The sequence below is a fragment of the Heteronotia binoei genome, chromosome 11 (genome assembly GCF_032191835.1).
Source record: "Heteronotia binoei isolate CCM8104 ecotype False Entrance Well chromosome 11, APGP_CSIRO_Hbin_v1, whole genome shotgun sequence".
In the NCBI taxonomy this organism is placed as follows: Eukaryota; Metazoa; Chordata; class Lepidosauria; order Squamata; family Gekkonidae; genus Heteronotia; species Heteronotia binoei.
In genome coordinates, this window is record NC_083233.1 from 84,093,009 (window position 1) to 84,105,862 (window position 12,854).

Here is a 12,854-nt window from a genome sequence, read left to right on the forward strand (position 1 = left end):
ACTCTTGGGCTTCCCTCAGAATCCCTCACTTGGGAGGAATAAGAACATAAGAGAAGCCATGTTGGATCAGGCCAATGGCCCATCCAGTCCAACACTCTGTGTCATACAGTGGCCAATATATGTGTGTGTGTATATATACACACACACATATACATTCATACACACACACACACACACACACACACACACACACACATATATATATATATATATATATATATATATATATATATATATATATATATATATATATATATATAAACTGTGGCTAATAGCCACTGTTGGACCTCTGCTCCAGATGTTGATCCAATCCCCTCTTAAAACTGGCTATGCTTGTAGCCGCCGCCACCTCCTGTGGCAGTGAATTCCACGTGCTAATCACCCTTTGGGTGAAGAAGGACTTCCTTTTATCCGTTCTAACCCGACTGCTCAGCAATTTCATCGAATGCCCACGAGTTCTTGTATTGTGAGAAAGGAAGGAAAGAATCCAGATGTTGGCTTTGGATTTCAGTGCAGCTAAACTTTGATGGTTCCCAACAGCAGTGGCAGTGAGAGCCGGAGCCAAATGCATTTCAGCTGCTCAGCTGAAGGGATTGTCGGGCCAGCTCCCCAGGGGTGAGTGCTCCTGCTCACTTCAGGGTGTGGGACACAGGGATGCCAACTTCAGGCTGGGGAATTCCTGGAGATTGGGGGCAGACCCTGAGGAGGCCAGGGTTTGGGAAGGGAAGCGCCTCAGCAGGGTAGAATGCCATGACGCCCGCTTTCCAGAGCTGCCGTTTCCTCCAAGGGAACTGCTCGATGTCGTCCGGAGATCAGCTGTAATTCTGAGAGATCTCCAGCCTCTACCTGGAGGTTGGCTACCCTAGTGTCGGGATGCTTATCTGCGCATCTGAGATCTGTCCCACCACTGAGGGCAAAGAAGATGCTCTTGCAGGCCAAAGTGCTTTGGAGCAAAAGATGCAGAACTGCTAAGAGGGTAGACCTGCACCATACTAGGCAGACCAGAGAGAGAATGTAGAAGAAGAAAGCAGGGGGGAGGTAGGGATACAAGCCCCCCAGGTGGGGCATATGAACATATAAAGCTGCCTTCTACCGAATCGGACCCTCAGTCCATCAAAGTCAGCATTGTCTTCTCAGACTGGCAGGGGCTCTCCAGGGTGAGGTTTTTCACACCTGGACCCTTTTTAGTCAGAGTTGCCAGGAATTGCACCTGGGAACTTCTGCTTACCACGCAGATGCTCTACCAATGAGCCACTGTCCCTCCCATATATATCAACATATGAAGCTGCCTTCTACTGAATCAGACCCTCTTTGGTCCATCAAAGTCAATATTGCCTACTCAGACTAGCAGCCGCTCACCAGGGTCTCAAGCTGAGGTTTTTCACACCTACTTTTTATTTGGAGATGTCGGGGATTGAACCTGGGACCTTCTGCTTACCACTGAGCCACCGTCCCTCCCCAAGGACCTCGGGATCCCTTAGCAATTACAGCTCCTCTCCACACTACAGAGATCAGTTCCCTTGGAAAAAAATGGGTGCTTTGTAGGGGTGTACCCCACTGAGGTCCCACTCCTCTCTGAACTGCCTGTGGTTTCCAGGCTTCACCCCCCAGATTTCCAGGGATTTCCTGGCCTGGAGCTAGCCACCCAGGCCCCTCAACTCCCACTGGTGGCCCAGGGGACCTGGCAACTTTGGAGTGGAGGGAGTCATGGCAGAGACATCCTCTCTGCTTGCTGGAGAGAGCCCCGGGATGGCATTTCAGTTTAATTGGCCCAAGTTTTCTACTGGGCCTGGTTCAGTACAGGCTGTTCTGAGACAAGGGCTCGTGGAATGCACAAGCTCACTCTGCAGACACCTTAGGAAATGACCCAGCTGGCAGCGTGAGTTCTGATGCCCTGTCGCTTCCTGGCAAGAGTCAGCCTGAAGGGACAGGAAGCATTAATTGGCACTTGCTTAATGAACAGGAAAGCGACTTTGGCACTCCAGAGCAGCCAGGAGCTTTCCAGCACAGAACCAGGCTTCTCAGAATGCCCACCAGGTGTCATCAGAGGATCACCCATCTGGGAAAGGCGATTTGCAGAAACTCTTGGCCAAAAGAGGGCATAGACACTTCCTCCTGCCCATCACCTTCCTTGGCTGTTTTGGGAGAGGAAGTAAAAGCTCTTTGTCAACTCTGTCCACGCCGTGCATAATTTTATAAACTCTTACAATATCCCCCTTAATAATTTCATTTCTAAATTGAAAAGTCCCAGATTCTTTTGCCTTTTCTCATAGGGAAGGTGTTCCGACCCCTCGTCATCACCAGCCCCAATACCAGTCCTTCATAGAATCATAGAGTTGGAAGGGACCTCCAGGGTCATCTAGTCCAACAATGCAGGAAATTTCCTGAACATCTCCCCAATGCACACACACCCAGCGACCCCTGCTCCAAGCCCAGAAGATGGCAAACAAAATAAAAGCTTCTCCAGAATCCTTGGCAAAACTGGCCTGGAGAAAAATTGCTGATTGACCCCAAAGTGGTGAACAGCAATTCTCTGGGCATGTAAGAGGGGACCACAAGAACTCAGCACTGATGCAACTCTTCCCACCCTCCTTCTTATGATCTGCCTAATTCACAGCAGTTAAATTTAGTGATAGGGGACATATACACGTTAGTAGATCAACTATCTTACACTTGAGTTCCTTAAGGGCTCTCGGATGTATGCCATCAAGTCCTGGAGATTTATTGGTCTTGATTTTCCCAGTAGGTCTAGAACATCATCTCCAGTCACTTTGATTTGGCTCAGTTCTTCCGACTCCCTTCTTGAAAACAGGGTCTGTTTTCAAAGCCAGTTTGGTGTAGTGGTTAAGTGTGTGGACTCTTATATGGGAGAACCGGGTTTGATTCCCCACTCCTCCACTTGCACCTGCTGGAATGGCCTTGGGTCAGCCATAGCTCTGGCAGAGGTTGTCCTCTGGCAGAGGTTGTCCTTGAAAGGGCAGCTGCTGGGAGAGCCCTCTCCAGCCCCACCCACCTCATAGGGTGTCTGTTGTGGGGGAGGAAGGGAAAGGAGATTGTGAGCTGCTCTGAGACTCTTCGGAGTGGAGGGCGGGATATAAATCCAATATCTTCATCTACCTCACAGGGTATCTGTTGTGGGGGAGGAAGGGAAAGGAGATTGTGAGCCGCTCTGAGACTCTTCGGAGTGGAGGGCGGGATATAAATCCAATATCTTCTTCTTCTACAGTTTCCACAGTGAACACAGAAGCAAAAATGTCATTGAGCTCCTCTGCTGTCTCCCCATTTTCCTTTAGCAATCCCTTTGTTCCTTTGCCATCCACAGGCCCTCTGGCTGGTTTCCTGCTCCAAATATATTTTTACAAATGTGGCAGTTATTTTTATATTTTTAATTTAATGGAGTTGTTTTTTATTTAACGGAGGTGTGGCTGAAAAGTAAAACCTTCTAAACTCAAACTGGACTGTTCTTATTTAACTTATAGTAAAGTAAATGTGCTTTTGTTTATGGCGTTTTTACTAACCCAGATGAATTTGCCATTTGAATTTTTTATGTGGCTCTCTCAGCAATTTAGCTAGTAATATTTCTAAGTTGGGGACTTACAGAGGAGAAATCCCTCCTGGCTTCTGCCCCCCGCTTTGCTCTGGCTCTGTTTCCACCCCCGCTCTGCTAACTGTCCTCAGCTGCCTCCTATTTACAACTGGACTTTATTTTACACCCACACCATTTTGCTTTTTAACAAAATGGAGCTTCTCCCCACATCTTGTGCAGCCCCGTGGTTTGGACTGTTAAAAATCTCTTTGGGGCCAGGGCGGAGTGGTTGTAATGATTTTTGGTGCACACGGATTTTGTTATAAGCCGTTTGAGGCCCTTTTTAAAGGAGAAGCATCGAACTGAGTAAGCAGTGTAATAAATAAACAGTTTCCTAGGTTAGCGGGCACCTCGTGAATTAAAGTCGGCTGTGTGTGGTTGTGTGCTTCTCACTCCCTGATGAGAGCAACTCTAGCGTGAGGCCATGATGGGGTTGCCACCTCTGGACTGGGAAATCCCTGGAGGTTTGGGGAGGAGAAAGACCTCAGTGGAGCATGACCCTGGAGCCCACCCTCCAAAATAGCCGTTTTCTCCAGGAGAACTGACTTCTGTTGGCTGGAGATCAGTTGCCGTTCCGGGAGCTCTCCAGCCACCTCCTGGATGTTGGCAACCCTAACCCTGTGAGCAGAGATCATTTTGTAGGAAAAGAGGTGCTAGAGCTCAATAGCACAACTTATTTGCATGCAGCACACCCCCCTGACATCCCCTCAGCTTCTGCCTTCAAAGGCTTCTGGAATTAGAATGGTCATCATAAAACCTTCCTCCCGTCATACTTTTTAAATGGCTTTCTCCTCTGTGGCCACAGTGGCAGGAGGAAGATTTCCATCTGATAGGAAGATTTCCATGCTTGATAGGTTTGGCTTCTTTCCCCATTTTTTGTGGGGGGAAATATTAGGAAGTTTGTCACATCTTAGAGTTCAGCAAAATTCTCCCAGGGGCTTTGAACAATGGAGCCCAGAAGCAAGTATTGTTTGGGGGGGGGGGGTAAGAAAGAAAGAGCACAATAACATTTAGAGGTTCCAGAGCTCCACTCCTGTGAGCTCCTTCCCCAAATGAGGCCTGCCTGTGAGGCTGAGGGCTGAGCAAGACATGGCCGTCTCTGCAGGGTTGTTGCTGCAAGGACAATCTCGCCACCATGTGAAAGGAGTTTAAAAATGCTGCAAGGGCCAGGCCCCGTTTCCGGCTGCTGGAGGAGGCTGTTTCAGCCCTTGGTGATGCAGGGGGGTAGGAGCAAGAGCACCTCAGCCACCATGCTGTGCCTTGGGGCGCTTGAAAGTGGCGGGGGCCCTGAGGATACTGTCACGTCTGGGTTTGCCCTGAGAGTGAACATTTGCTGCTATTCAGGCTGTGTCTTTCCTGTCACGGGCAGGCGTTTCAAGGCAAGCGGGACGGGATGCCCCCGCACATCTTTTCCGTGGCCCAGAGAGCCTACTGGAGCATGCTGATGCAGCGGCAGGACCAGACCATCATGCCTCTGGGCAGGAGCGGGGCCGGCAAGACAACGTGCTGCCTGCAGGCCCTGGAGTACCTGGTGGCCTCCGCAGGCAGCCTGGACGACCGAGTCACGGGTATGCACCACCAGGGGGCACAGGCGAGCTCAGGCTGGACTTATTGCAGGGGAGGGGGCTCTACTGCAGAGGATGGGGCAGGGAGGGGAGGTGGACGGAGCCAGGGTCCGTTTTGGGCTTCATAATGGCTGTGGCACAGAGCAGGGCCCCGCGGGCAACCCCATGGAGGCCCCTTTGCTGATGGCCTCTGTTGGGGTGGGGTGGGGGGCTGGACTGGGCATCCTCTGCTTCAACACTTCAGGGGGGCTCCATTAGCAGTCTGGACATGACTTCCTATCATCCTCAGACTGCAGAACAGAAAACGCCTCCCTAATTTATAGATCCTCCACTGCCATAGGCCGGCTGGGATAATGGCAGCCCCCCCCCCCCCCATTACACAGATTGCCTGGGGGTGGGGGGGGAGAAGAGCAGGCTGGTTGAATTTCCTCCCAGCAAATGTTTCTGAGGCTTCTGCCCATTGCTGGGGGTGGGAAACGGGGGCATTCTGTGAGCCCTCTGGTTCCTTTCCTGACGCCTCCCCACCCCTGTTGTTGGATTTTGCAGTGGAGAAGATCCAGGCCATGTTCATGGTGCTCAAAGCCTTTGGAACGGTCTCCAGCAGCCACAGCACAGCCGCCACCCACTTCTCCATGGTCGTGGCCCTGGACTTCAGCGCCACGGGCCGGATAACGGCTGCTCATCTGCAGGTGCTGGTGCTGCCCCACCACTGTGGGTCCAGGCGGGAGCTTCCCACGGCAAATGGGGGCTGATGGTATTACTGGGGCTCTTTGGAAACAGCTCACTCTGTTATTAATCCTTGACTGGACATTTCTTCTTCTGCCTTGAGCATCCCTCAGAGAGAGTTTCCCAGACCAAGGGGTGGTCTTCTTGGTGGGTGGTCCTCTGTGCTTTCCTGTGCCATCCATGCTCTAGCATAGAGAGGTTCCCACCCCCAGGAGCTTACAGTGGCAGGACAGTCATAGGGAGGGAAAAACAAGGTGAATATGGGCAGTTACCACTTCCAAGTTTGGAGTCCTGGAGTTGCCAACCTCCAGCTGGAGTTTGGAGATCTGGATTTACAACCTCCAGGTTATAGAAATCAGTTCCCTTTTTAAAAAACAACTGCCTTGTAGGGTGGGCCCTGCCTCCCCTCCCCAGACCTGCCCAACCCTAATCTTGAGAGGCTTGGGGTGGGGATGAAGGGCTTGATCTTAAGGCTTCTTGGGGGGGGGGGGGGGTTGGAGGGAAGACAGAGAGGGGGCAGCATGTAGGAGGGAGTTCTAGACATACCAGCAAGTCCCTCCTCCTATACTGTCTTTGGACTGCCTTGGGCTGTGGGGGTTGGAGGGTTTCACAGAACTCTTCATCAGGCACAACAAAGAGCTTTGTGAAGCCGGAAATCCCCCAGCAGCCTGAATCAACCCCAGATTTGCTCTTCTCTGGGACTTCACCACAGCAGCAGCACACTCAACTCAGGGGTCTGAGATCAGGAGGCCCTTGAAGCCATTGTGGCGTCTGCTGTTGGGCTGGCAGCTCTGGAGCAGGCCCTCACCTCCTCCCCGTCTCTCTTCTGTCCAGACGATGCTGCTGGAGAGGATCCGGGTGGCGCAGCAGCCGGAGGGAGAGAGCAACTTCAGCGTCTTCTCTCAAATGCTGGCAGGGCTGGATTTGGATCAGAGGTACAGCTGCAAAGGCAGCCGGGGTGTGTGGGAGGGCGGGGGATGGGATCTGGGGGTTTTGGTGCAGACAGGAGGAGCAGTGCCCTGCGGAGATGTTGTGCCACCAAGAAGGGCTGGGCTCAGGGGGAGGGCACCGCCTGCCATCCAGGAGGTCCCTGGTAGCATCTCCTGTGAAAAGGGCAGGCTGTAGGTGATGGGAAAGACCTTGGCCTGGGAGCCCAGAGGGCCTCTGCCGCTCGCTCGGAGGAGACAGAATGGAGCTGGGGAGCCTGAGGGCCTGATTCAGCCAAGGGCAACTTCTTCATGTGGCCCAACGGCCCTTCCGTCCTTCTGGAAGTCCAGCGGTGGGACACGACAGAGGCTTCTAAACCTGGCTGGGAATTCATGGATCCTGCTTTTGTACATGGAGGTTCCACTCAGGACTAACACTGCATACACACACAAACACACAAAGCTGCCTTACCCTGAAGTGGGTCCATCCAGCTCAGTCTCGTCTGCTCAGACTGGCAGCAGCTCTCCAGGGTCTCAGGTGGAGAAAGGTCTTTCACATCACCTACTGCTTGGTGCTTTCAACTGATGATGCCAAGAACTGGATCTGGGGCTTTGGGCATGCCAAGCAGGGGCTCTTCTGCTCCTCCTCCTCCTCCTCAGCGATCCATCAAAACATGTACTTGTCTGTTAAGCGAAATACATTTGTGCGGGGGATCACCTCTCGGGGGCAGGGGACGCTCTTGCAGGGAGATAGATGCTCTTATGTTTTCCTGTCCTGAACCAACTTTGTATCTGCTTCACTGAGTGCCCTTGATTTCATTTATTAGATTTATATCCCGACTTTGAGATAAGAGAAAATGTCCCATCTCCAGGGTTAGTGTGGTGGCCCCACGGGACTGTCTTTTGCAACTGAAAAACTCTGAGCATAAGAACAGAAGAGAAGCCCTGTTGGATCAGGCCAACGGCCCATCCAGTCCATCACTCTGTGTCACATAAGAGAAGCCCTGTTGGATCAGGCCAACGGCCCACCCAGTCCAGCACTCTGTGTCACATAAGAACAGAAGAGAAGCCCTGTTGGATCAGGCCAACGGCCCATCCAGTCCAGCACTCTGTGTCACATAAGAACAGAAGAGAAGCCCTGTTGGATCAGGCCAACGGCCCACCCAGTCCAGCACTCTGTGTCACATAAGAACAGAAGAGAAGCCCTGTTGGATCAGGCCAACGGCCCATCCAGTCCATCACTCTGTGTCACATAAGAGAAGCCCTGTTGGATCAGGCCAACGGCCCACCCAGTCCAGCACTCTGTGTCACATAAGAACAGAAGAGAAGCCCTGTTGGATCAGGCCAACGGCCCACCCAGTCCAGCACTCTGTGTCACATAAGAACAGAAGAGAAGCCCTGTTGGATCAGGCCAACGGCCCATCCAGTCCAACACTCTGTGTCACATAAGAACACAAGAGAAGCCCTGCTGGATCAGGTCAATTGACCATCCAGTCCAACACTCTATTTCACATAAGAACATCAGAGAAGCCCTGCTGGATCAGGCCAATGGCCCATCCAGTCCAGCTCTCTGTGTCACATAAGAACATAAGATAAGCCCTGTTGGATCAGGCCAATGGCCCATTCAGTCCAACACTCTGTGTCACATAAGAACATAAGAGAAGCCCTGTTGGATCAGGCCAACGGCCCATCCAGTCCAACACTCTGTGTCACATAAGAACACAAGAGAAGCCCTGCTGGATCAGGTCAATTGACCATCCAGTCCAACACTCTATTTCACATAAGAACATCAGAGAAGCCCTGCTGGATCAGGCCAATGGCCCATCCAGTCCAGCTCTCTGTGTCACATAAGAACATAAGATAAGCCCTGTTGGATCAGGCCAATGGCCCATTCAGTCCAACACTCTGTGTCACATAAGAACATAAGAGAAGCCCTGTTGGATCAGGCCAACGGCCCACCCAGTCCAGCACTCTGTGTCACATAAGAACAGAAGAGAAGCCCTGTTGGATCAGGCCAACGGCCCATCCAGTCCAACACTCTATTTCACATAAGAACATAAGAGAAGCCCTGTTGGATCAGGCCAATGGCCCATTCAGTCCAACACTCTGTGTCACACAGTGGCAAAAATTTATATATACACACACACACACACACACACTGTGGCTAATAGCCACTGATGGACCTCTGCTCCATATTTTTATCTAAACTGCTCTTGAAGGTGGCTATGCTTGTGGCCACCACCACCTTCTGTGGCAGTGAATTCCACATATTAATCACCCTTTGGGTGAAGAAGTACTTCCTTTTATCCGTTTTAACCTGTCTGCTCAGCAATTTCATCGAATGCCCACGAGTTCTTGTATTGTGAGAAAGGGAGAAAAGTACTTCTTTCTCTACTTTCTCCATCCCATGCATTATCTTGTAAACCTCTATCATGTCACCCCGCAGGCGACGTTTCTCCAAGCTAAAGATTCCCAAGCATTTCAACCTTTCTTCATAGGGAAAGTGTTCCAGCCCTTTAATCATTCTAGTTGCCCTTTTCTGGACTTTCTCCAATGCTATAATATTCTTTTTAAGGTCCATCCAGTCCAATACGCTGTGTCACATAAGAACAGAAGAGAAGCCCTGTTGGATCAGGCCAATGGCCCATCCAGTCCAACACTCTGTGTCACATAAGAACAGAAGAGAAGCCCTGTTAGATCAGGCCAATGGCCCATCCAGTCCAACTCTCTGTGTCACATAAGAACATAAGAGAAGCCCTGTTGGATCAGGCCAATGGCCCATCCGGTCCAACACTCTGTGTCACACAGGGGCCAAAACCCCCCAAAAAACCAAGTGAGGAGATTCACAAGTGGGGCTAGAAGCCCTTCCACTTTGCGCCCCCCCCCAGCACCCAGAATACAGAGCATCACTGCCCCAGACAGAGAGTTCCAACAATACACTGTGGCTAATAGCCACTGATGGACCTCTGCTCCATATGCTTATCCAATCCCCTCTTGAAGCTGGCTATGCTTGTAGCCACCACCACCTGCTGTGGTAGTGAATTCCACATGTTAATCACCCTTTGGGTGAAGAAGAACTTCCTTTTATCCATTCTAACTCGACTGCTCAGCATTTTCATTGAATGCCCACGAGTTCTTGTATTGTGAGAAAAGGAGAAAAGTACTTCTCTCTCTACCTTCTCTAGCCCATGCATAATCTTGTACACCTCTATCATGTCACCCCCCAGTCAACGTTTCTCCAAACTAAAGAGCCCCAAGCGTTTCAACCTTTCTTCATAGGGAAAGTGTTCCAACCCTTGAATCATTCTAGTTGCCCATTTCTGCACTTTTCCCAATGCTATAATATCCTTTTTGAGGTGCGGTGACCAGAATTGTACACAGTACTCCAAATGAGACTGCACCATGTCTACCATGAACCCAAGAAAGCATCTTAGTCTGCTTTCATGGCGAAGGGCCAATTTGTAAGCTTTTGTGGAAGCTGCAGAGACAAGGAGTGTGTGAGCCAATGCCATGCACACTGAGAGGCACCATCCGTCGTGATGGTGCTTCCCTTTACCAGCAGAGGGGGCAGGAAAGCTGAGAAACGTGTGTGAGCAGTGCTGTTTGAAGCCTTTGGCAGAATCCCACGCTGGAGTGTGGCTTGCAACTCTGAGCAGGACAGAGCTGGAGATGAGGAGCTGCTTGGAGGAAATGGTGTGTTGGGTTTGGCGAGAGGTGGCAAGCAATAAAACAGGAGCCCAGAAGAAATAAAACAGGAGCCTTAAAGGCACCTTAAAGACTAACAGCCTTTATTTCAGCCAGAGCTTTCATGAGTCAGAGCCCTTTCTTCAGATGTCCTTAGGGAATGACTTTGTACAGTCCTGTTGCTGGGCTACACATGGGCAGAACTGAGGCCCACCTGCAGGTTCTGTGGCAGAAGGACCCGAGTCTTTGATACCTGAGTCCCTTTTCTGTTCTCTGGACTTGGCAACACACAGCTCTTCTTTGCCACAGGATTTTGAAAGAGCTCAGTTCGAGTCCAGGAGCACTCTTGAGACCAACAAGAATTTGGGCTTTTGAGATGTTGGGAGTCAAGACCCCTTTTGCCAGACACCAAGGAAGCTTTGACTCTCACAAGTTTCTACCCCTGGAAATCTTGCTGATCCCTTGGGTGCTCTGGGCTGTTCTCCTGCAGACCTCTGACACTCTCGAGATAAACAGGTTTTAAAAAGAACTATCTGGCCATAGGTCTGCTAGGAGATGAGCCCCAAGGAGGTGAATGGAACAGCCAGCCTTCTCCCAGGTCACCCACTCCAGTGGAGGAGGGGTGCTTCCCCCCCCCCCCAGTCTGAATTGGAGCCCCACAGCATCTTAGAGACCAGCAGGGTTTTGGGGGTACCTGTTGAAGGGAACGTTGACTCTCAGAAGCTCCTCCCCCCAAATCTTGTTGACCACTCATGAGAGGGCTCCAGAACTTGAACTGGGCTGTTCTCCTTCAGGTCCTCAGGGCCACCCTCGAAAGCTGCTCCAGCTGGAGTTTCTGTTTCCCCACCAGTGGGACCTTCAGCTCCACCCCTTGCTGGAGTTCCTCTTCTTGGGATCTGCTCTTCCTGGCCAAAGGGGAGGGATCCTCTTTTGGGATCTGGCGGTGGCCGAATGTTGTGCTTTTCCATCTTTGCCTCTAGGACAGCCCTGCATCTACATCACATGGTGGAGAGCAACGCTTTTGGCATTCACCCGTGCTTGAAGGTAGGAAACTCACAAAAGCCCGTGTGTGTGTGTGTTGGCGCATCAGTGCAAGGCGCACAGGCAGGAGTGGTTTTATGGGCATGCAGAGGTGTGCCAGGAATGCAGGCTGCATTGAAGGGGCAGGGTGGGTCCAGGCCTGGGGTGGGCTGCAGCTACCAAAATGAAGGAAAATGCAAGAGTGACAAAGAGCAGTGTGCAGGATGCTCATTTGGTAGGCAAGGGTTGGAAGAAGTGGTGGGAACAGGGCTTCCGCCAGCTGGGCCCTTGTGGGTGTCTGGGGGAGGGGTGTGGCGTGAGGTTCCTTCCTGGCACCCTTGGGCAGAAGAAGCCTGTTACGCTTCCTTTGTCTGCGGTTTGGAAGAGGCTCTGGCAGCAGGGAAGCCCTTTCAGGGGTCGTGTCTGCAGGCAAGGAGCTTGAACTGGCCGCCAAGTGTGTTTGTTGCCAAGGGATGCCAGATGGCCGCTTTGTGGTGCGTCTGCTGGGAGGTGCTGGCCGGCTCCAAAGTGACCTTGTCCTTGGAACAGCTCTCCCTCCCGGCTGCTGCTCCCTTCCCTCCTTGTGGCCTGGCAGGGAGGAGAGGAGGGATCCAGGCCAGAAGTGTGGAGAAAGGGGCAAGTCATCTTCCTGGCAAGCTCAGCCCTGAGCCGCAAGTGCATCGCTTCAAAGGCAGGGCAGTGAAGGCTTTGGGCAGTCTCCAGAGGGCGGCCTTTGAAGGCTCCTTGGAAGCACTGTGGTGTGTGCGTGCAGTCGCTGCATCAATCAGGCCAGGTGCTCTGAAGCATGGCATTGGGCGGCCGAGCAGGTTTAGACGGAAGGAGGATTAATAGAGAGGGCCCTTCTCTGCACGGAGTTGTGCCAGTGCTGGATTAGTCATTTCCCTTCTAGTTTTCCACAAGTCCTGCACTAGGCTTTAGCATGTGGTTAACCAGGGCACTCTGCAATACTGGCCTGGGTGAAGGAATGGAGTTGTTTTGGGGGAGGGTTCAAGAAGAAGGGATTGCTATTGTTGCTGTGCTCTGCTTCAGACAGGGGTGTCAAACATCTGGCCCGTGAAATGGATGTGGCCCGTAGAGGGTTCAAGTCTGCCCCCCCCCCCAGCAACTTCCTTCTTCTACCTTTTCCAGGGCTGCCACTGCAACCACACTGTAGCTTTCTTTCCCCCCTAGTTCCCTAACTCTTTGCTTCCTGCCTCTTGCCTCCCTCCCTCTCTCCCCCCCTCTCACAGAGGCACACAAAGAGCTCCGTAGCTGCTTCATGCAGGAGAGCTACAAAGACAGGCCTTTCTCTCCCCCCCCCCTCTCTCTTGTGCACACACAGAGAGC

The 12,854-nt window shown here is 51.9% G+C and overlaps 1 protein-coding gene across 1 annotated transcript in view; it reads left to right on the top strand.

Moving 5' to 3' along the window:
• MYO18B (myosin XVIIIB) overlaps positions 1-12,854 on the top strand; it is a 156,822-nt gene that overhangs the window by 11,121 nt on the left and 132,847 nt on the right. Inside the window, 4 exon segments of the mRNA XM_060249021.1 lie at positions 4,956-5,154; positions 5,698-5,840; positions 6,712-6,812; positions 11,468-11,531. Coding sequence (XP_060105004.1) covers positions 4,956-5,154; positions 5,698-5,840; positions 6,712-6,812; positions 11,468-11,531 — 507 coding nt within the window.